This window comes from Apus apus, chromosome 2 (assembly GCF_020740795.1).
Source record: "Apus apus isolate bApuApu2 chromosome 2, bApuApu2.pri.cur, whole genome shotgun sequence".
Taxonomy (NCBI): domain Eukaryota; kingdom Metazoa; phylum Chordata; class Aves; order Apodiformes; family Apodidae; genus Apus; species Apus apus.
Genome location: NC_067283.1, coordinates 7783208 through 7808043, shown reverse-complemented (window position 1 = coordinate 7808043; position 24836 = coordinate 7783208). Strand labels below are relative to the sequence as shown.

The 24836-nt window shown below is 43.2% G+C and overlaps 1 protein-coding gene across 2 annotated transcripts in view; it reads right to left on the bottom strand.

Moving 5' to 3' along the window:
• The window catches only part of DPP6 (dipeptidyl peptidase like 6), a 560172-nt gene that overhangs the window by 498102 nt on the left and 37234 nt on the right, over positions 1–24836 (bottom strand). Inside the window, exon 1 of one of the 2 annotated variants that reach the window (XM_051611183.1) lies at positions 7198–7403. The exons of the other annotated variant lie outside the window; for it this stretch is intronic. Within the exon in view, the coding sequence (XP_051467143.1) occupies positions 7198–7248 (51 nt within the window). The 5' untranslated portion in view covers positions 7249–7403. Of the gene's footprint in view, positions 1–7197; positions 7404–24836 lie in introns of those variants that run through there. 2 annotated transcript variants of the gene reach the window in all.

Below are 24836 nucleotides of genomic sequence, written 5' to 3'. Positions count from 1 at the left end.
AGCTTCCTAAGTGGCAGCATTATGCATTAGTGGATTACCCAAGATTTACAGTACATAAAACAATTTAATAAACGGGCTTTGCTTATTAATCTCACATGAGTCGCTGTCTAGTACAATAAGATACAGACAACACACATGCAAACACACAGATCTAGAAGAATAAATGCATGCATTGCATTTGTGATGACATTTAACTTCCTGGATTCAGTCATTTTGAAGCCAGAGGTGCATTATGTTCTAGGGCAGTTCTGTATACATGGAAACCACAAACCGAGTGATTTCTGCCCCAAGACGACATCTGGTTGAGATGCAGCTACCCTGGAGCTACAGCTGGACTGTGGCGCAGGGAGACTCAATGGGCTTCTGCACAAGCACACTGGGACCTGGAAAGAATAAGGGTCCAAACATGCAGCTTGTGTGTCCCCATACCTTGCTGCAGATGTGATAGACAAACCCTGGATAGATGTGCAGAGCAGGACTTGTCTCCCATAATGGCAGAGGTCTAATGAGGTGTTTAGTGTCATATGAGATGCTCTGGAATATCTATGAATATGTTTAAGCAACAAATTCACGACTCTGATCTCTGCAGGGTATATGTTTATGGTTCAGCAAGTACCCCATATTTCCTTAAGTTACTGGAAAGAAACTGGCATTTAAGAGTGCAGGTCCTCTGGCCCATTTTACTCATCTACATGAAGACAGGATGAATCATGCCCCAGGCTCCACTAACTAAATTATAAAGGGAGCCCACGCTGATTAACTTAGATGTAGCTGTCTACACTGAAGAAACCAATGTTTAGACAGAGGAATCCTATCCCCATTTTGTTCTAATTAAGAACTTCAAGAGCCAGAGAAACTACTGCACTCCCACAGATACTGCTCTAGTAGCTCATCACCATCACTATAAAAAAGTGGACACTTTATCTTCTGGTCTGAAATGCTCTGACTCCAACTTCCAGCTTTGAATCTTGCTCTGCCTTTGTCAGCTACCTTGAAGAGTGTGTTCTAACTAGAGGTTTTGTACCCACCAGAGGTGTTCTTAAGCATGTTTCTCTATTGTCTTCCCCTTTATATAGCCAGTTAGACCAAAACTAGGTGGGTGCAAAGCTCTGCCAAGAAATGCAGCCTCCAAGATACAGTACTAGGGAATGTGCTGTGAACATGCAAGGAAACATCCAGCAGCTGAAAGACTCATTCCACAGTGCAGGGAAGGAAACTCTCCTCCTCCAGGCCATCAGTATCTCCCAAATACACAATTTAGGTACTTACCTTTAGAAAGAGAACACAAATCCAGATTCCATTAATAAACAAAAGTAATCTCTCAAATAGAGATAACTGCAATGCTGTCTTCCTGACTGCACAGACAGAGAGCTCTCTGGCTCTGGTGCTGCTCATGGCTCTACTGAACAACACCTGAGCAGGTAGCAGTAAAATCATAACAGTCCCTTCAATTTCTTCTTTCATACTGTTTGAGAAACCAGTGAAGAGATTCAGTAAGAGAGGGGAGGAGATACACTCTCTTTCCTACTCAGAGGAGGGGCACAGAAACGAACACAAGTGTGTTTCTTTTTCCTTGCAAGCAGGAGGAAGCAGAGGAGCTGCTGCATAATACTGAAGAGGGCGATGCAGGTGGGAGAACCACCACTAGAGTCAAGATTTTGAACCTTCCTAATTATGAAAATTAAAGTTAGGACACAAGCCCCCCTTTCTTTTTCACATTGCTAAACAGTAAGCTAGCAATGTGGACAACTTCACAGGACTGCCAAAGTATTCTGAGACACCCTGGCCCCAGGGATAGACTTGGTGTTTCATAAGATGGTTTAGTGGTTAGAGGTTGCAAGGTGGGTGGTTGGACTTGATGATCTTGAAGGTCTTTTCCAACCTTGACGATTCTGTGATTTTATGATTCAATGATTTCTCATGGGACTTGCAACTTTGGTAGATCCCTAACCATCTTCCAATACACCGTGAGCAGACTGCATTTCTATCCCCTAGTTAAGGATGTATTCAAAGAGACCCTACATTAAGTGGATAAGCTCAAATCCTGCTGGATATTTCCTTGTGGAGCACTCTGGCATCCAGTCTTAAATTTGCAAAGACTTGTAATTCCATCCCTAGCATCAAGACATTAGAACAGACCCAGCACATCTTACAGCTTCTTCACTGGGCCACAACACAGCAATTTCAGTACCTCCTATGGATTGTGCACTCTGGACTGCAGATACTCTCCTTAAAAAACATCCTGCTTCTCACTAAGGAGCAGCAGCAGACCAACAATCTGCTGCTACAATTCTTGCTGTAGTTCAATAACTGAATTTCTGCTTTTAAACTTCTGCTGGACTCCTGATAGCTCATCTGGGAATGGCCACCTGTCCCAAACAGGGCAAGATGGCAGATGAGATGTAAATATTGAGAGATGGAGCATCTTGCTACACTGCCATAGCTCTTCTGTTTTCAGCTCTGGAGGCCCCTATGTTTCAGCTGAGGTAGTAAACAGCTAGTGAATAGCACACAAAATCTGCATTTGGCTTCTAAGTCAAGTGCAATCTGAGATAGAGGGAAGGATAAAGTAGCAAGGAGTCTGCACTGGATCAGAAACTCCACCACCTACTTCAGTATAGGAGTTTGAAGAAACATTAATCTCTATGCAGCTTCTTTACCTCATGGTAGGACAGCTGCATTCTTGGCTGAGAAGCATTACACCATGTTTCAGTGCAATGTGATTGATCACTGCAAGCAATAAACCTGCAGGTAAAATACAGCAGATAAGGGAAATTACAGTGGAACTTCAGTATCTTTTATTTATGTTTTTAATATTAATTTTTTGCTCACGAGAGGCACCAGAAACACAAAATGGACAAGAGCAAAGTGGGATTTTCTATTTGTCTGCACTAGTGTGTCTCCAGGAAACTGAGAAGCACTCCAAGGAGGACAGAGTAGCTTAAGACATTTGCACCCTTGAGGTCTCCAAGGCCTCATAGGTGCCAGCTGACTTCCTAAGGGATAGGACTTGCCACTACTCTTATCTATACATCCAAACTGCAGCTACCAGATTTGAGATTTAAATGGTCAAAAATATCTAAATCTCCAGACTCCTCTACAAGTCCTCTCAGTGAACCAGAACCTCTTTTGCCCCACTGATAAATTATTCAGCAGGGTAAAGCAGAAAAGAGACCCATCCATCACAGTTTATCTTGGTAATTTCCAAACATTAGAGCAGCTGCTGGCTAGACTGAAATTCAGAACAAGTTTCACAGCAACATCCTTCTAACAGCCAGCTAAGCACAGTGTTCTTTTCACTGACAACTAAATGTGCCAAAATAACAGCATGCCCACATACAGCACATTACATTTTGCCTTCAATACTCCTAGGCACTCTCACTAAGCCCATTGTTTCTACTCACCTAATTGTCTATACCCAAAGGTCGTAGCTCCTTTTTGTCTTTACTGCACCTTTGTCTCTACCAAATTGGATTCTCAGGATTTGTATGGGTGTACATAAGAAAACAATCTGGCAATGCTGTAAAGGTCCTTTTTTAAACAGCTTTTTTTTTTTTATGGATCAAAAAGAAGAGCCTTCACATGATAGATCAGTCCTTGGGAATCATAGAATCATAGAATCTTAGGGGTTGGAAGGGACCTCAAAGATCATCTAGTCCAACCCCCCCTGCTAGAGCAGGGTCACCTAGAGCACATCACACAAGAACGCATCCAGGTGGGTTTTGAATGACTCCAGTGAAGGAGACTCCACAACCTCCCTGGGCAGCCTGTTCCAGTGCTCTGTCACTCTCACAGTAAAAAAATTTTTTCGCATATTCACCTTGAACCTCCTATGCTCCAATTTCCACCCATTACCCCTTGTCCTATCACTGGTCATCACTGAGAAAAGCCTAACTCCATCTCCCTGACACTCACCCTTTACGTATTTGTAAACATTGATGAGGTCACTCCTCAGTCTCCTTTTCTCCAAGCTAAAGAGACCCAGCTCCCTCAGCCTCTCCTCATAAGGGAGATGTTCTACTCCCTTAATCATCTTTGTAGCTCTGCGCTGGACTCTCTCAAGCAGATCCCTGTCCTTCTTGAACTGAGGGGCCCAGAACTGGACACAATACTCCAGATGCGGCCTCACCAATGCAGAATAAAGAGGTAGGAGAACCTCTCTTGACCTACTAACCACACCCTTTCTAATGCACCCAAGACTCAGGCAAGAACAGAAGAAGACAAGCATAGTTTGTATTATTGTCCTTGACCTGACAACTGAATGTGCAAGGGAAAAGGTAGGAATAACTTAATGAAATAAATTCAATTGTTGCACCTAAGGTTAGGATCAAATGTAACTGAATTAAATTTATCTCCAAAAGTGATAAACATTTATCTCCACACCTCAATGTTGCATATTAATTTGAAAAAGACTGCGGAAAACTCATGGGTTATGTCAGTTGTTACTAGAAGTAGGCACTACATATTAATTACTCCCTACAACATTTATGTAGAATTAAGAGAAATCCCACTGCAAAAGCTTGAGCTACTTCTCTAAGTTCCATTCCCCTGGCTCAAATGATGAATGGGAAATAGTGCAGGAGAATAAAAACAGGCTTCTTTCCAGGTAAATGTTGTTTAAAAACGCCAAAACAAAGCCCTGGTGAAATACTGTCACAGGGATAAAAACGTTTATCTCAGTGTCACAAGAATGGCTTTGGTTTTGCTGGTCTAATTAGGTAATAAACAAATCACAGGTGTGGTGACTCCATGAGCTATCACTGCACTTAAAAAGCACCTGCCGCATGGCCAAGGACCAGCATGCCAAGATTATCACTTGCTGTCACATCATTTTAAGAATGAAATAGCTCAATTTAAGAAAGATTTTTTTAAAGGGAAGAAAATCAATACCTAGTTAGAAGCTAGTCAAGATTCTAAGCAAAAGCAAAACTGCCAGAAAACAAAAAGGAAAATTATAGTGGGCTTTGAATTTTCAATTACCTTTAAAATACTGCTAGAGAATTAATGCAGAGCACACTGTAATGCACCTCCTGGGGCTCCACACACACCCAACCCCTTATTCCCAGTGACTGACAGGTATGTGAGAGAGGACACTCACAGCATTAGGTTTTGACATGACTACTTCAGGATTCTAATTTTTGTTACAAGAAAGAGATAAGTAAAAATACTATTTTTAAAAAATGTAAAACAACTTAAGGAAACGGGTAAAGGAAGTTTTAAACTTGCTAGAACTCCCATCAACAGCATATTCGACGCTTCAAGATTAGGTCCACTAATTATTATCTTGAAGAAATACAAACTCTGTCCAAATATCTGAAAGCTCAAATATTCATTTAAATTTAATTCTTGCTTAAATAAACTGCAGATCCAATTGCAACCACAGACCAGATTAACACAGAAACCAGCTGCGTGTGGTTTAGGTGGCCCACAAAAATGCAGGCATTAATTAAAGAAAGCATCTGTGTTAAGTGTAGCAGCTTCCTTGTCTTCAAATTTCATTGACAGTGTCTGAAAATAATTTTTTCAAAAGAGAACCTTCCATTTGGGTACAGGGAGATTGCCCCGAGTGACAGTAAGAAATAACTGTGACTTAGCTGCCTGAGGGGCCAGATCCTGCTCCCATTTGAATCAGAGGCAAAAAAGCACTGTGTCTGGCAAAAGGATAGGAATTGTGGACAGCCCCTGCTACACAGCTCAGCGTGCAGATCGATCTCTCCAGCCTTTGCTCATCTCACAGAGGTGTGGATATGCGGATCCATTTTGCCACGCTCGGACCTGCGAGCCAAAAACCCCAGCAGAAGATCTTTGCTGAGTGGCAGTGGGGGAATCCCTGCCCACTCATCACTCCTGACTCCAGAGACCAGTATGAAAATGTGCACGAGGTTTTTATTAATTCTGTGACATTGTGTTTGTAAATTAGGTTAATCCTGTACTTTACTCAAACAATGTCATCTCAGGTGGTTAATTATTTTTGCCTCCTGATAGAGAACACCCTCAGCAAAGACTACAATGACCTCTAGGATCAGTAGCTAAAGCAAATAATCTAAATTTCCCCATGTTAAAAAAAAAGTTCCAGCACCAGATTATTTCCCAGGCATTTAAAAGCCACAACGAAAGGAGTAAAATGCAGTCACACAGGCTGTGCAGCTCTCCTGGAAAAATGTTTGCAGAAGTTCCTGTTCAGTTCCCTTAGTTGAATTCACAGGTCACATAGCACTGCACCTTCCTCGAAAAAACTACTGCTGGAAAAGAAGCAGTATTATTGGAGTTGGAAAAGGAGGCACTTCCTTAAGAAGCCAGCAAAGCATTTTAGCAACGGAACTGAAGGATGGAGAATACTTTAGCAGCTTCTTGAACACACCAACACGAGAGAAACGCACGCTACCTTTTGTATTCAAATATCGGCATCTCCCCTCCCAGGGGAGGCAAAACACAGAGACGAGTGCTTGAGAAGAGGGAGGGGACAGAAGACCAACAGGTCCCCTTAACAAGCTGCAGGTGATGTGAAATAAGTTGGGTTTGAAACAAAGTGCCCTGAAGCCATCACGGTTCCCACCCTCCGGTGCCCCCCGCCACTCCCAGCACCCCCCGCATGTGGGGCGCCGGGCACCCCCCGGGTCAAACCAGCAGGCAAAACACACAAATATCTTTCCATCAGCACAAGATGGCAACCCGCACTTCTTCCGGGAGAGCAGCTGCTTTTTTTTTTTTTCCTTCCCCCCCCTTAAGGGAGGGGGGAGCTGATTTCAAAGGCATCCCGAGTAGATTTTTTTTTTTTTTTTTTTTTTTTTTTAAAACGGCATCAAGACAAATGTTTCCACAAGTAATACCGGAGGAAAGGCAAAGTAACCCCCACAGCCCCTCCAGCTCACACACACCGTGATCATCAACTTGGCGAAGTTGGCCGCGCCGGAGCGCGGTGCCCGGAGCGAACCGGGAGCGCAGCCCCGAAACCCCCCGGCACCCCCCGCCCGCCCCAGCTCCCCGCAGCCAGGGGGACGCCCCAGCAGCCCCCGCACCTCCACCGACCCTCCTCAGGAAGGGGGGACGGACGCTAAGCAAAGGTGCAGCCTCGCCCCGCTCCCCGGAGAGCCCAGCCCCGCAGTGGGGGCTCCGCACCGGCCGTGCGCGCAGCCCGCGGGGTCCGGGGAGCCCCGACACTTGCAGTCACCGCAGGCGCCAGCAGTAGCCACTTACCATCATGTTCCCTTGCATTTTAGCGGTTTGAAACATCGCCTTCTCCTTCATTTCTGCGGTGTGTGTGCTCTCCGAGAGTTGCTTAATCCAGCGGCTGGATCACTTTAGTGAAGAACTGGCGAGCACTTGCGATGGCTCTTTTTGGCGTGGAGGGGATGGGGGGACTACGAGCAGCAGATGGGGGAGGGCGCCTAGTTTCCTTTTTACCCCTTCCCCACCCTTTCAATTGATATTTTCCTTTTGTTCGCAAAATTCTCCCCCCCCCAAAAAAAAAAATATATATATTTTAAAAAAAATATCAAAAAAATGAAACAGCCCCTGTCAAAAGGGAGGGAAGGCAGGAGCGGCGGGGCGGGGGAGGGGGGCAGTCGGTCTCAATCACCACCCAGACTCAGCTCCTGCCCTGCGGGAGCCAGCGCGGTGGGGTGGGCAGGAGGGAGCCGCACACACACACGCCCCCCGCCCCGGCCATGCCCGGCCGCCGCCCCGGGCCCGCGCGGTCCCGCCGAGCCGAGGACCACCCCAAGGGACCAGTTGCAGGAAAAAAAAAAAAAAAACAGAGAGGGAGCTGGAAAGGGTAAGAAGGGCGACCACCCCCTCCCCTGGTTATGCCCGGCTCGCTGCTCTCTCTCTTTGGGGGGGCTGCACACGCTTTTTACAAACAGGAGCCGGAGGGAGGGGGGAGAGGAGCCGCCCCTCCCGGCGTTAACTGTTCATCGGCTACAGCCGGCGCGGCCCCAGCCAGGCCAGGGCTGGTGCAGGGAGGGTGGGGAATAGGAATCAGGCTGCAGCGGGGGAGCGGGGGACGCACGCCGCGTTGCCATGGCTGCGCCCCGCCGCCCCCCTGCCCGCAGCCCCCTGCCCGCACCCCCCCCGGCTTCCCTTTCCGCAGCCCCCCGTCCCGCTTGTGCCCCAACACTGCCGGTCCCCCCTTTGCCCGCAGGATGCGGGGGGAGGGGGCGCTCCCAGGGACCTGCCCAGTGCCAGGATTTGGGATGCAGGTGAAGCCCCCCCCCCACACACACACACGGCAGGAACGGGCAGGTGGATGCCGGAGCTCGGCCCCGCCACGGGGAAACGCAAAGGCAGGAGCACAACCCGCCTGTCCCTGCGGCTGAGCCCTGGCCGTGCCCTTTGCTCCGTTCTAGCCGTGTCCACGCTTTCTCTGTGAGGTTTTCCATCCCTGTGAGCTCCAGTCCCCCAGCTGAGCTGCCCCACAGGTGGCTGGAGCAGCTGCTGGAAGATGATGATCCTCTCCTGCTGTCCTTGCGAGAACACAGCCACTCCTTGCCTTGCTGCAGCTTTCCAGGGACACAGCCTTGCCACCCAACCCCAAGGTTTACACCTCAGCCTGCATTCGTGGAATAAATAAATAAATAAATAAATCCTTCCAAAGAGCTGTGTCTTTTGTTTGTCCCTGGTTCACCAGAAGTAATTACAGCCATCTCCAGGAGAGTTAGGTGCCCACTAATTTCATTTGGCATGAGCAGGGTTGCTTGAGATCTTGCCCACTCAAAAGGAGAGAAGCCACTCTCAGAAAGTGATTTGCTTAACAACTGAAAAGGGAAACCAAGAGGAAGCAGAACTTCTCATTTAAGGTATAACGACACTAATGGCTAGAGCAGAACCTCTCCTCTCATTTTTCTAAGTGGAGGAACTGCAGACTCTTCATGGGTCCTTTTGTTAAGCCCACCTGGAGCACCCTGAACTCTGGTCTTTCACAGCTTGTGGCACCTTAATTTCATAGGCAATGGCTTGATCATTAGAAATAGGAAACAATATGTGCAATCCCATAGTTGCTTACACTTTTTCCTTAAGCCACCCAGCTGTTGCAAGATAATGAAATATAAAATCTCTCACCTAAGACATTAAGCATATATCTTGAAAACACTGCTAATGGGGAAGTGACTCAGGACACCTGTGGAAAATACCAACAGCAGACAATGCTTGTGCCCCTGAGCATCACCTCTGGGAGTTTTGATCTAGAAAAATAACGGAATCATAGAGTGGTTTGAGTTGGAAGGGACCTTAAAGATCATCTAGTTCCACCTTCCCTGACTGGGCAGGGACACCTCCCACTAGACGAGGTTGCTCAGAGCCCCATCCAACCTGGTCTTGAACACTTCCAGCGAGGGAGCATTCATAACCTCTCAGCTTTTCTGTAGCCCCTTCAGGCACTGGAAGGTGCTCTAAGGTCTCCCTGCAGCCTTCTCTTCTCCAGGCTGAACAGCTCTAACTCCCTCAGCCTGTCTCCAGAGCAGAGCTGCTCCAGCCCTTGGATCACATTCATGGCCCTCCCGTCACTTGTAGATCTTGATTCCATGTCTTTATTTGGGAACTGCTTACACCTCATACATGGTGCATCTTTGAGCACAAAGTATTCATTATGTTCATCAAACCTGTGTCTCTTGCTTTCTTTACTTCAGTTCTGATGTTTTATCAGGCAATTCCTTTTGCATCTCAGTATTTTACCCTCAGGTGTTTCAATTATGTATGAACACAAAATACTTGTTATCTACTTCACAGTTAGTAGTCCCATTTGCCTCCTGCATTACTTCATACACCAGTAGAGTTACTTACTGTATATTGAACTCTGGCAATAGTGGTGTTTTGGATATTTTCCCCTCAGCTTTGTCATAATGCAATTACTGCATTTGTCTGCTTATTTTTATTGGCATAACTGTATCAACTGCCTTGATTAAAGCAGAGTTGTTTAAAGCTGAGACTACTGGCAAAATGCTTAGTTTGATCCAGTTGTTGTCTTGTTTTTTTTTATTAACCATCAACCAGGGTCAATTGGGGCAGCACTTGTACATTAATGTGTTTACACTTCTGCCATGAACTGTGCCCCTATCATCATAATCCAGAGATTTCAAGAGAAATAAGAGAGTGTTTTGCAATGCTGTGCAAAATTATGGCATTGGTTATGTTGGGGCAAAAAAATCCCATTATGAGAAATTCTTTATTTGCTGCTTTTAGTGGGGGGTTTTGGGGTTTGTTTTTGGTTTTGTTTTTTTACTTATTTGACACTTTGAGAAGAGAGGTAGTGAATGGTTTATATCTGAAAGTGTTATGACCAGAGTCCACCCTTGGAGGTTTCCAAAAGCCAACTGGATAAAGCCCTGAGCAACCTGACCTGATCTTAGGGCTCACCCTACTCTGACCAGGAGGTTGGGCTAGAGGCCTCCTGAGGTCCCTTGCAGTCTAAATTACCCATTAGATCACAACATTCCAAACTGAGTGACCTTTTCTGTTACAGACAAAAATATTTCTTTATTAAATGACTGTTGTGACACTTCCTGTGATTCCAAAACTGCCTCCCTCACTTTACCAAAGACTTTGGGTCCTGCCAATCATGTCTTCAGCTGACATTTTTCATGTCTGAACCACTTTCATCTGTCTGATGGAAGAGCTAAGACTTGCTCTCGGTTCTTGAAGTGTGAAACTACGTGGTGCTGCAGATTTCTACCCTAAGCTGTGGCCAGGTGATTTCACTACAAATGGTCAATGAAACTGTCCTTCAGCTTTGGGACATTTAAAACAACTACAAGTGATATTGCCAAATTACTTCCTCAAGTACATTAGCCTCACTGGACTCCTTTTCATCTAGCATTCAAGTAACTGTTGAGCTTCTCTTCTTGATGGATGTTCTCCATGTCTTTTTAATGCAAAGTCACTAGAGCTGCAACAAATAATCTCAGAGAACAAGGAATCAACATTGTTATTATTAGGAAGTGAAAAGGTGAGTGCAGAAAGATGATATGAAACTTCTTCCACATTTTTGTAGGCAACATTTTTTACTTTCTCTTGAATGATGTGGAAGAATAGCAAATCACCCTGGGACCCAAGGAGGTAATAGGATTTAAGCAGCTAAAAAGCTTGCTGGTGGCTATTCTGAATTTAAGGACAAAGGTCTGATCCAGGTAATCTCAATATGAAAATGTTTCCTCATCATGTCAAGCATTTTATCAGAGGAAATTTGTCAACATTTATTACTTTTGCATTAACTGATTTTGGCCCAGTGCACCTCCTTTCTCAGTAGTGTTACTTTTGATACAAACTCAGGAAAGTTCAGCCCTGACTCAGCTGCATCTTAACAGCAAGAACTTAAGTGAAACCCCTGTATAAGGGTTGTTTGTTGGTTGGGTTTTTTTGGCAATCTGTCCATTTGTACCTATCAGGAGGAAAACCTTGGGAACTCAGACAGGCTTCATTCTATATCTGATCTAAAGATACTCTCTGTATCTCGGGTCCTCTGACGAAACCAACGTGGCATCTTCATCCACCAGCATTTTTATACTGGAGGAATGTGCTTTTCTGACATCCATCACAGACTGAGATACATGAAAAAAAAAAAGGCAAAAATAAAAGCAAAAAAAAAGCCTTATATTCTATTCTTTGTGGGTTTCAGTACTCCGAGGCTGACTTTCTTTATCTGAAAAGGAACACAGGCTACAATGCTTACATCCTATTCACAATACTTTATTTTAAGCTATGATGATAAGAGAGTGGGGGAATTTATTTTATCAAATAAAACCCATTCAATGCATTTGATGCTGGCTCTCTTCACTAGCCAAAAAAGCCTGGAAACAGTCCTTCTGAATAGAAGGAAAGAATTAATTTCACACAGTATTAGCTGGCTGCACAGCACAGACTTTTATTTATTCAGTATTTTAAAATGAAAATATTTTAAGGATATAAGACCACAGACAAATACAACAGCTGTTGTACTAAAAATCAGTTCTAAGAGTATCAGGATTTCACATCCTCTTCTTAATTTAAGGTTACTTTTTATTCTCCCCAATAAAAGGAGTCATGTTTTCAAAATATAATAAATGGCTTTTTCTTCTCAGTCAGACCCTACTGCGATGGTTCCATCTTCTTCCTGCTAGTCTTATCGTACAAGCCTGTGCTCAGGCTTCTCTCCAGCCAGGCTTTTCTCCAGCCTAATTTCAAGGCTATGCTCCCTATGATTAGGCCAAGTCATACTGTACATGCCCCTTGAATTCTCCCTATCCCTTACACCCCATCAGACCCAGTCCCACAGCACAGTATTTCATCATGAGACCCATGTCTTCTTCCCTTCACTGGGCCAGCAGATTGAACTGAGCATCAAAGCAGTCTGATGTGTATCTTCTGTCAAGCAAGCAGGAAAGCTAGTGCTTTTCAATAGAAACACTGAGGAGGAACCCAACCCAAATGCTTGAGATCAGAGGAACATTCAGGCTGTAAACGTATTCCATAATGGTATTTAGTAGTACAACACAGAAAGAGAGTTGCAGCAAGCAAAGTTTTTTCTTCCTAAGTGGGCCAATTTTTGAGAATTTTTGTTATTCAAGCCATGTTACATGTCTATTCTGAAAAATCTTCCTTCATGCTGTGCTAGAACTTTGACCACGTATTTACAACTGCAGTGATTGATCCTAGTAAAGCACAGACATTGGAGAGTCAGATAAAGTAAATACACTGTTAAATACATTTAATAATTACTTCTGAGGATCCCTAATCCTTCAAGAAGTTAGAATAATGACAGAGCAGCTGCTGTTAAGAAGTTAATACTTGTTAGTTCTTACAGCTTGAGAGTACTTAAACCATTTTTGTTAACCCAAATGGGAGAGATGAATCTGAAAAGAAAGGAAATTATATTATCTCAGGTATTCTGAGGGAAAAAGAACAAAATTACTGAAATTTAGAATTATTTGTCTTTGGACCATTAATTTTTATTATTTTTTTTAACCCTTACTTGAATTTTTGTGGGTTACTGCCAACATTGTCACCACATGGTGACATTCTCCTCCTCTCCCCGTGTTCTCCATCTTCTTTCTTTGCAAGCATGGCCAGTCACTTCTCATCCCTCCCAGTGAGACTCAGGACTAAGCAACCTCAAGTGCTGAGGGAATTTGCAACAGCATAGTTGAAAACTGTTGCCTTTGAGAAAAGACTTACTGATGTGTTCCTCTTCCACCAATAGGGATGTGTTTTTCCCAAAGGTCTAATTGGACAGTTTATTTGTCACGTACCCACTCCATCCTGGGGAAAACTGGGAGGAGCCCAACACATCTGATTTCTCCTGACACTACTTAAGCACCAAATGCCCATATGTGTGCTCTGACATTTAGTTCTTAGAAAACATGGTTATTTATTAGATTCATCAGGGATTTGGCTTGAGACACATCACCTCTAGACAGCCACCTGGAATGCAGTCAATTCCCTATTATCCATGGGTGAATTATTCATCTGCAAATAGACCATAACATTCATACAGAGGTCCCCAGCTGGTTTTCATGTAGCCCACAATAAAACCAAGAGCTTAGAGGCTTACAGGGGGCACTGTTTTCATGCTGTTATGCTGACATATCAACTAGCCTAGACACAACCTTTCACTGTGCTCTCATAAAAGCAGATCAGATGGGAGATCTCATACTAAGATCCACAGCACTAATGAATGTGCTGTGATTTTACTTTGTTAGGTAGAAGCACCAAGTCTGTATTTCAAATTCTGGGACTCAGATTAGTCCCTGTCCAAACTGAGAGTGTGAGGTTTCTTGCTAAGACAGGCAGCAGATAAACTCCATAGTGCAGCCTGGGCATGAGGCAATGCTGACAGCTGCAGACTAGGACAGTAGGGTAAAATCTGGAGGATTTCTGCTAAAAGCATAGATTCCCCCTTAAAACTTCTTGTTTTTCACATTTCCAGCTTCTAAACTCCACTAATAAAAGCTAAAAATACACAGAATTGAAGTAATTACTTTTCCATGAATGAAATTCTTGAAGTTGCTAAGGGATTCAGAGTAGGAGGAAAGGCATTCAGAATGTAATTTCTGCATAATGGTTGAAATATAAGTATATGGGAATGGTAGGAAAATCTGGGCAGACTCATTAAACTCACCAGTGGTAACAGGAAAACACTAACAGGAAGCCTTATGAGACCTTTCTTTTCAGGCACATACCACTTCTGGTTAATCAGAGCTATTTTTTGTTTGTTTGGTTTTTTTACCTAAAAAAACTACAAGTCCTCTAATAGGAATAGCAGACACCTCATTAATCTCTTCTTCATGAGCCAGCAATGTGCACTTGCATCCCAGAAAGTCAGCTGTGTCCTGGGGTGCATCAAAAGCAGCATGGCCAGCAGGGACAGGGAGGGGATTCTCCCCCTTTATTCAGCTTTTGTGAGACCCCACCTGGAGCACTGTGTCCAGTTCTGGACCCCCAAAACAGGAAGGACATGGACCTGTTGGAGAGAGTCCAGAGAAAGGCCATGAAGGTGATCCGAGGGCTAGAGCAGCTCTGCTATAGAGACAGGCTGAGAGAGTTGGGGCTGTTCAACCTGGAGAAGAGAAGTTTCCAGGGAGACTTTATAGCACCTTCCAGTACCTGAAGGGGCTACAGAAAAGCTGGGGAGGGGCTTTTAATAAGGGCTTGTAGTAATGGAACAAGGGGCAATGGTTTTAAACTAGAACAGGGGAGATTTAGATTAGACATTAGGAAGAAATTTTTTACTGTGAGGGTGGTGAGACACTGGCACACGTTGCCCAGGGAAGCTGGGGATGCCCCATCCCTGGAAGTGTTGAAGGGCAGGTTGGATGGGGCTTGGAGCAACCTGGTCTAGTGGGAGGTGTTCCTGCCCATGGCAGGGGGGTTGGAACTAGACGATCTTTAAGGTCCCTTCCAACCCAAACCATTCTATGATTTTGGCAGCTATCCTTACCCTTAAATGTACTTTGGATTTCCAGCTGGCCTGCACCAATTCCAGTGTTTGCTAAATGCGGAGTATCCTGTGCTACCCAGTTTCTCCAGCAGAAATGGGTACTCCAGAGTTTTTAAAAACAAACACTTAAAAATATACAAAAGCATAGCTAAAACATAGTGTGCTAAAAGCAACATATGTGCTAAGTTTTTTCATTAACACTGAACTGAAAATATAGACAGATTTGTGTTAAACATCTTAAAGTTTGTTATGCAAAAGATTTTATCCTCCAAAACAATTCTGATTTAATTTTCATACCATTCTGACAGTTTCATTCTTTAATGACAATTATGTTGAGAACGCAAATAGCGTCAAGGTCCCCTTCACTCAAGTGTTCACTCCTGACAGTGATTCCAGCCAAGTTGGAAAAATATCAAAACCACGAGTCCTAGAATCAAGAAGAATCTCATATATGCCAAGAAAATGCCAAGCGCTGAGAGCCAGGTGAGTTCATCCCACTGAAATCAACAGCGCTGCCCTGGATCCCACAGCTACAGCCAAGGTCTAGCCACAAACTTGCCTTCAACGTGCAACATCACCATGAGTCAAGCTCACTGTTGGTGTAAACTAGTACAGTTCCCACTTTAGCCAAGTAGAAAATCTGGACCCATGAGGAAACTTTCTTTTTAACACATGCCCTAGTGATGGCACATTGCTCAGAAGACATCCTGCCTGTGGTATGTGTTATGTCACAATCTCAATGCAGTAGTCTTGCAGATCATTCATTTTGTGAATATCAATGTATATCTATTTAATTCATAAAATGTTATAGGATCTTTTAGGTAGATAATTTAATGCTTGCCAACTTCCATTAATTTTCAGCTAGACTTTCTAGCCTGGAAGACATACTGAAACATTCTAATTTCAGATCAGGTGGGTCTATGTTTTGATTAAAGAGCCATTTTTTTTTTTTCTTCTTTCATTGTGATACGGATGATTAAATTTCTCTGCTAATTATCTGTATCACCTCAGAACACCCTGTGCCTGGCAAAAATATTTCATCAAAATAAGACTGCAGTTAATTGCATTACTCCTTTTTTTTATGAGGAGAGGTTGATATAAGCCTGTCAATTCACTTTGAGTTCTTCTCCACCTTGAGGGCAATGCTAATGTGTCTTGCTGTTGGATGGTATTCCTACCACATCTGCTGATATTTTTTGTTCTACTTTTCAGTGGACTTTCAGTGGAATTTCATTACAGTGGATGACTAAATCTTGTAGCATTATAACACACATTGTAACACATTATAACACATTATAACACACAATTTATTCTTCCCAGGGTAGTAAGTTAAACCCAAATTCTCAACTACGATTAGGTACCAAAGTCCTTTTGAAGGAGTGGACATCATGACTACAAGTAACTTGTATTGCCTGTTGGTGTGAACCTATTGTTAGGATAGTGTTGGGGAGTTCACCAAAGTCAAGGATTTAGTTAATCTGTTGTGCCAATCACGTACCTGTCATTACATGAATTTATGAAAGTGTGAACTCTCTAGGGCAGGGCTTACTTTTTATCAAATTTATAAAATGGTGGAACAAACTGGGCCTTGACTTCTACCCAATAATATAAAATATCAAAGTAACATTTTTTCCAACGTTAGTAAGGTAGGTTCAGACCAAGAGTTTGTCTCTGAATGCCTAAAACATTTTGGAAGAACAAGCAAGTATCTAATTGCTTTTATCAGGCTTCAGCTCTAAATCAAAGTATTCAGAATGCAAATGATAACTCACCTCATCATTTTGCCTTGAATTAAAGACTTGGTGCTGCTTATTACAGGACCACCACTTTCCTTAGTGGAAGCAAAAGGAGTTTTGGGAAAGCTATTGTTAATTTTTCTAGATGTCAGGTTAGGTTGCCAGCTTTGGGGTAAGAGAACCAAAGTTTAAACCTGCCTCAGAGTTAATTTTCATTAAAATGTATGTTCATACACTCTATTTTACTCGGAAACATAAATTACTATATTTTCTTAATCTGCTTTCTAATGCAGCCTCTTGTGTCTAATTTAGACACAATCACCTAAATGTGAGAACACAGCTAAGTAAAGACCATGGTGTTCATTGCAATAAATGCCTGAAAGCGGCAAAGAGCAAGCTGTGAAAGTCACACCAAAAAGAATAAGGATTATGCCATCCTTCACTTAAAAAGACATGTGGATATAAACACATAAACCAAATCCACTGACTGCAATGGGCTTCAGGAAGCTCAGCTATTGGCACTTGCTATGGGGATGTGAGTAGGACCTCTGTAGCTTCTCAGGTAAGTCAGGCAAACCCAGCATGGTTAAATAATTAAGTAAATAGAATCATAGAATCATAGAATCATTAAGGTTGGAAGGGACCTTAAAGATCATCAAGTTCCAACCCCCCTGCCATGAGCAGAGAACCCTACCACTAGATCAGGTTGCACAAAACCTCATCCAACCTGGTCTTGAACACTTGCAGGGATGGGGCTTCCACAGCTTCCCTGGTCAACCCATTCCAGTTCCTCACCACCCTTAGAGAGAAGAATTTCTTCCTAATATCTAACCTAAACCTCCCTCTCTCAATTTAAAACCATTACCCCTTGTCCTATCAGCATTTTCTCTGATGAAAAGCCCCTCCACAGCTTTCCTGTAGGCCCCTTTCTAGTACTGGAAGGTGCTATAAGGTCTTCCTGGAGCCTTCTCTTCTCCAGGCTGAACACCCCAACTCTCCCAGCCTGTCTTCAGAGCAGAGCTGCTCCAGCCCTTTGATCATCTTGGTGGCCCTTCTCTGGACTCTCTTCAACAGGTCTATATCTTTCTCGTGCTGAGGGCATCAGAACAGTACACAGTATTCCAGGTGGGGTTTCACCACAGCAGAGCAGAGGGGCAGAATCACTTCCCTGGCCCTGCTGGCCACACTTCTTTTGATGCAGCCCAGGATGCAGCTGCTCTCTGGGCTCCAGCACACTCTGGCAGCTCATGTTGAGCTTCTCATCAACTACCACCCCCAAGTCCTTCTCCTCAGGGCTGCTCTCCAGCCATTCTCAAACACTGTTTTGCTCCAATACAGTGATGCAGAGAGTAGCATGCTGAGGTAGGTTGGAAGGAAGACTGGAGAAAAAAATACCCCTTCCTCAAAACTGTCTCTCCCTCACTGTAACTACCTCAGGGAGTACAAGGCCAGGGAGCTCATCCAGCTCCCCAGTGACCACCCTGCACAGAGGAACACCACAGCTTGAGCCACCCCTTCAGAGCAGAAGACTGGTCTGTGGGGAAAAGATGGGATATGCCATGATCTGATCACTGTGTCAACATTACAGCTCCTTCACATGTGCACAGGGAAGCATAATTTTTAAGAGCCTTTATGGTGCTACCACCTCTAGCAAGCACAATCCCTGGCTGATCCCAAAATCAAGGAGGTTTAAAGCTGTGTTTTGCAAAGCAGCAGTGAGCTAGAGATCCTGGCCAAGGCTGTTGGCAGGAGGAGACTCTGAGCTGTGGCCTCAGCAGACAAGTGAAGGCCATGGCTGTGATGAAAAGCAGGATGCTTGTCTGGTATGCAGAGCGGAGCCTCTTTGTGATTTCAGTGGACTTTCATTATCTATTTTGTTTTCTATTTCAGTCCTAGCTGTCCTCTTTCTTTTTTTTTTTTTTTTCTTTTTCTGAGAGAGGAATAGAGTTCAGTGGTTGGTTTGGCAAGAGGATATTTATGTATAATTTTTTTGCATAACAAAATGTAATTAGAAAATGTAAATACAATCTAACTGCGTTACTGCACTGAACAATACAAGGACCACAACACAGGCTACTCTGGCTCTCTGATAACTCATCATCCAAATTATACACCACATCTCTATTAGACAGTCCTTTTCCACAGAATTCATCTTGCCTTGTCATGGCTGAAAACCAGAACCGATTTATTAAATATCAGTACAAATGAAACAACGAAGTTCAGTATTTGGAATACAGCAAGAGAAAACATTTTTAAGTAGAGCTGATTAAAACCTTTTTTTAGAGACAAGAATATATTTTTATGCTGAGATTTTTTGAAGAAAAAATTATTCTGCATGAGTAAATTGGTACTGAAATGCAGCTGGTTTGCATCACGGGAGTTCATCTGCTATTATCTCTTTCTATAGGCCTGGATACTTTGTTAAATGACATTTGTGTTCAACTACTGTATTCTTTACCTGGTGTATTATCCACATCCTGGATATGGACAATGTGACTTGCACAAGGAATCTAACCAGAAACAACCAGGGTATGAAAAGCCAGAGCATTGTTACAAGACAGCAAAAACTTCACTCTTGTCACCTCCAAATTCAAAAGCAAAAAAAAAAAAGAAACCAAAAACCTGTGCAAAGGAAATTCTGGCCACCAAAATTTTTATTTATCAAAACATGCAAATTGCATCTCAAAATTGTTTAGTTTGAAAATATTTCATTAAGTACTTATTAAGTCTCTAATTTCCAGAGAAGTTGAGTCCTCTAAGACCCCAGTAACTCTGCATCAAGTGCAATTGCACAGACTGCTGAAAAAAAACAGGCTAGCACTTCTCACAAACTAAGCTAAGCCTATATTTTAAAAGAGTGACTTTGGTAATGAATGACTGCATATTTTATATTTAAAAAGCTATTGACTCCTGTGACAGCTACCTGCAAGATGTTTTACAAAGTGAAACTATTTCAACTATCATTTGTAAAGTCAAGCAAAATGCATTATAGAAGTGGAATAACTGGTTTCAAGGATGAATTAATGGCAAATTCAAAGTGTAAACAGCACATTTTAACAAAGGACCAGAGATCAAGCACACAGCAGAATGGGAAGAGTCAGAAAAACATCACCACAGTAGCTCTTAAATGGAAACACAGAGAAAGCAGAATTAAGACTAGTGGAAGACTCGGAGGCCTAAAGCAGGATGTAAGCGGAATTTAAATATCTTAATCTAAAGCTGAAATCATTATAATTACTGCTCAGTCCTCACCTCAATCTTGTATCTCTTCAGCTCCTTTGTCATTGGTGTTTGTGACCTTTGTGACCTGCAAAGCTGGACTGGGCTCATATACACCTGGGCTCCTGCACAAGTATCCTGGTTTTGGGTAGCCATGGTGCTCCAAAGCTTGCCTGCATGCTTGGGTTGTCTGCAAACCAACATCCAGCAACCACTCAGGCTTTGGGGCCAGGCATCTTCTCTTTGGCCTTTCCACAGGGAAAGAGCTGGGTCCCAAAGCCCTCTAGGGCCCAGAGCTGTAAGACACTCCCAGATACCCCGGAAGAGCTGAGGGAAAGGAGAGCTTGGAGGCAGTTTTTATGGAGAAAATCTTCTCAAGACTTTACTGTGGGGCAAAATTTATCTTGCTACATCAGCTACTGTAGTTAGAAGTGGATTGAGATCCTAACCTTAGGCAGCTGCTCACTCTTTCTTCTGTCACCCATTCACTTCCACACAAATGTTTGCTACCTCCTTGCAAGTCAAGTGTTCAGTGTCTTTACAGAATGCAAAGAAAATAACTCCCGGACTGAAAACAGGTCTTACAAATCTGTACCAAAGTCAGAGTGGAGCAATTTGATGTAACTCCAAATGCTGCAAAAGACTGGCCATTCAAGTGCTATGCCTTACTTCCTCTTCAAGTCATTGCCATTTTAAAAAAATAAATAAAAAGTAGGCATTTTTTGGTACAAGAGATGAAACAGTTCCCCAGTCAGTTGTAACATAAAGCCTGTTAAAGCAATTGTTCTGATGCTGTTTCTCTCTCTGTAAGAGAATTTGAAATGAAAGGTGTTTATCAGACAGGAGTTCAAAATATATATTTTGATGTTCTCTCTTTCCTGTTGTTCCTTGGGCTGCTCTTGCCTATGCAATAAATACTCCATCTACACTCTGTTTTCAGCCGAGTCTGACCTCTGTGTGAATTTATGCATCTACAAAGTGAATAAATTAGATGTGAGCTGAAATGCTGGAACATAAGTTATTTATTTTCTTTCCTTTATAACTCCCACAGATTCATTCTAAAGCCATAGCTATTTTTTTTTAAAATAAGAAGGGAAGACTACCAGTTGTATTAACATGTTAGCTCTGAACTACCCAGAGGACTGAATTTGAGCCAGGCTCCTGCACAAGTAAGATGGACAGAGGTGTTTCTTCTCCTTTCATGTGCATTAGAGCAAAATGGAGCAGTTCTGAGTCCTGTATGAGAGGCTCTGCACAAGCCCCTCACCATTTCTATGCCATGTGCTCATGATCCAGGTCTCCATCTCTTTTTTCTCTCCCCACCTCCTCCCAAACCCTTTTAAATGGCCTATCTTTGAAAAAGTTCCAGCTACCCTTCAGATTTTCTTTAATTTTCCCAAATTCTTTTACATTGCTTGTCTCCATTTTCTCTGTGAAAAGTATGTTTTTATTAAAATTGCCTCTGGTCTATAGTGGTCAATCTTCAGGCCTGAGTTATCAACAAAGACCTTCATGTCTTTATCTACCAGGTTTATATTATAACAACTTGAAAATCTGCATGTTGCCCCACAGACTGCATAGTTCCAGCCTCTAAATGTAAAAGGAACTAAAATGCTGTGACATTTTAATGAATACAGAAGCAATTAAGTAATGGATATGAGTTTGTAAACCCTAATTACTGAGGATTGATGCAGCACAAAAGACGGTTCAATGAAGAGTTCTCATGTCTGCTGATACTGCTCCATGGCCTCAGGTAGGACACAGGCTAGTTCTTGACGTGTCTATACGTGGCCCACTGACTTCAACAGGGCTGAGTGCCAGGGAGCAGCAAAAACAGGTCTGATCCATCAGGAGAATGAGCCAGGAGCCAAGGGTGATAGACACAAGCTCTCACTGACAAGGCATTGTCCCTCATCATCTGAGAGCTGAGCCAGGGTGGTGACAGGTCCATCCACAAGGTATAATGGTGGGTCTGGTCCAGGACTATTCTGTGAGCTCCAGCAAGGGACCAGTCTGGAGACAAGCTACCAACACTGTAGATTTGAGGGACAGCAGGAGACAGGATTGAGCTCAGGGACACCCACAACAGAGTTCAGACAAGCCCTGGACACCTGAGCCCAAGCTTCAACAGAGCTCCTGGGTCATGACCAGAGTGTGCAGGCAGAAATCCAAGATGAGGCTGTTCCGGGCAGTCAAGGTCGGTTAGTACATAACATTAAGTGCCAAACGCATTTGAGGACCCAAATCTTGGCTTCTCTGTGCATGAGTCCATTGAAAAATTCGGACACTAATAGCTCTATTCCAGGCTTATCCTTAGAAAACACATACTGGTATTCAGGATTTGTCCTAATTATATCACTTAGAGACCAAAAGTAAAGTCACTACTATCAAGAAAAGAGCTTGCTCAGCAATAATGCAAACGTTCAGGTCTTACCAACATACTCTGTTCACTAACAAAGAGGAAAAATTTACATTGAATGGCAGAATTTGCAGGTCTTCTTGCACCCAGCAGATCCCATCCAGCTCCTCCAGACACTGAGCAGGGTCCATGCATCAAGTGAATACCCCATGTGCTGCCTTCCATCATCTGCCTTGCTTAGGAAGCTTACAAAGCAGAGCTGAATCATATTCCATGTGGAGATCTGTGCCACCCAAAGGGTACTGAAATCTCAAATTTAAGGAACCACTTGATTTGAGGAGTTTGGGCTGGTTTCTGCCTTCAGACATGTTTCCAGTGCAAACAGAATTTATCCAGCCTAAGAAACCACTGCACCAACTTCCCACAGAGACTGAGAGAGTGGCAGGGACCTGCAAGACATGAATTACTAGGACAAATGCTGAGCTTTGGCTTCTTCTGAGGACACTCAGGAACCAAAGGCTGATGAGTTTGACCTTTGCTAGACTTCAATAGAAGCTTTGCTGCTCAGGGCAATTAGGTAGCTCTCCACTGGTACAGTGGTCCTTCTTTCACACCTACCCAGCATTCAAATATCCAAATGTTTTCTTTTTTTCTCTTCTTTTTATAAAAGATGTCTTCTGAAATTCAAGCAGTTGACTTCCCTTTGCCTGCTTTGCAGGTGCTGCCCCCAAGATGAACTGTAAAACCATGGGCACATAAATTTATCATACCCCTTTCATCACTGATCATTTGTTGCCTACCCCATTTTCCCAGAGACTTAACTTTAACTCCAAAATTCATGGTGAAAAAAAAACAGACAAATAAATCAGCCAGCCAGAAATACCTCACCTTCTATTACCTGATGCTCTGAGATATGCTGGTTTCCTCCTCACCTCCAAATTTAGTCTTGACTGGTGTGGAGAGCTCAGATAATGTTCAGGCTCCATGCTTCTTGCAGGTTACCCAGATATAAAACTATCATGACAAAAAAAAAGCACCTTGCTGGCTCTGGAAAACTATAGTAATATTGGAAAGAGCTTTTTTACTTTCAGGGCTTTTGATTTTTCACCTTAACCTTCTAGCACATCAGGGTGTGGATACCAAGCTTCACAGCAAATATACCTGAGCTTTGTCAGGACAGCAGCTCTCAGCATGGCTTTCTGGTTCAGACTTTTGCTGAGGGTTCCAAGGAAGAGTCCAGGAGAGCTGTAGAAGGAGACTTACAAATTGTCAGCTGCTTGTAACATGTTATTGGCACTGCCACAGATACAGACAACAGTGCCCCACTGTGCTGAACGGTGCTTTTTCAGTACCAAAGAAATGTGGACACAGGGTCAGAACAAAGATCTACTGAGCACTGTCCAGCCAGTCATTGATTTTCTTTCTGGAACTAATATGTTCGACATAGCATTTCTGGTAGTAAAATAGAACCTGGCAGACCAAAAAATGATGAACAAGGATGGAGATTTGAAGTGGCACGATGAGGCCAATAAACCTTCATTACGAACGCATCCAACAGAGGAAAACAGCAAATGAGAAATGACATTAAATGAGACAAATCTTCAGCCAGCAGAAGTCAACACAACTCTTTTGAGGTCAGAAAACTTACACTGATTTACATGAGATGAGCATGTGGCCTCATACACCTTATAATTCATTACAGGCAAAATTAGCTTTCATGGGTATGACCTCAAAAGTCCGGGATCACCCTTGTAGAGCCGATGTCAAAATACAGTCTGTCAGAGATGTATATGCTTATTACTATTATTAAAAGATACAAAAATAAATGAGCCTCAAAATGCCAGTGCATAGTTAGAAAGAGGATGCAGCAACGTTTCATGCCTTGGCTGCAAGAGGCTGCTCAGTAAAGACATGGCAGGCAGCCTGGCTGGCAGGGAAAGAGCAGAAGCTGCAGCACCTCAGGGGCTATCCCCTGGCTGTGAATACAGTTTGCTGGAGACTCCAGCCCTGGCTAGAAACAAGCTGTCAGAGGGAAAAGAGCAGATCAGTTTGTGCAGATGGCTCCTGTCAATCAGTTGTTAGTTTATTCCTGATGTTCAGAACTGCTCCCACTGCAGAAACTTTGCATCCAAACGGAAAACAGAAACCAACCTTGTTCAAAAGTAGCACTGTATAGAGGAATAACTCTTAAGAAAATAATTCAGGGAAGAGTTCACACAGCAAAGGTGACTGACTAGAAAGATGACACCAAAAATTATACAGTCTTGAGGTGAAGTGTGTACGTGCTATATCACGTAAAGGAAAACTTCCTTGGGAATAACAAGAACATATCTCTAGCTGGCCATAAAGTCAGTGATGGAATTTTGCAATCCAGTAGAGGGCAAACTTAGCCTGTATATTCTCAAAGTGATCCTAAGAGTCAACGGCAGATGTTCAGACATGTTTATCTTTCATCTGATAACTTATAAAGATATGCAGCAACCTACAATGCCAGAACTTACAAGATGAAACAGCATCAATCATACCTATCATTCAGTGGCTCTTCAGCCAAATCTATACTTATTGCAAAATCAACAAACTGATAAGGAACAATATACAGTTTGAATATTTTCCATTC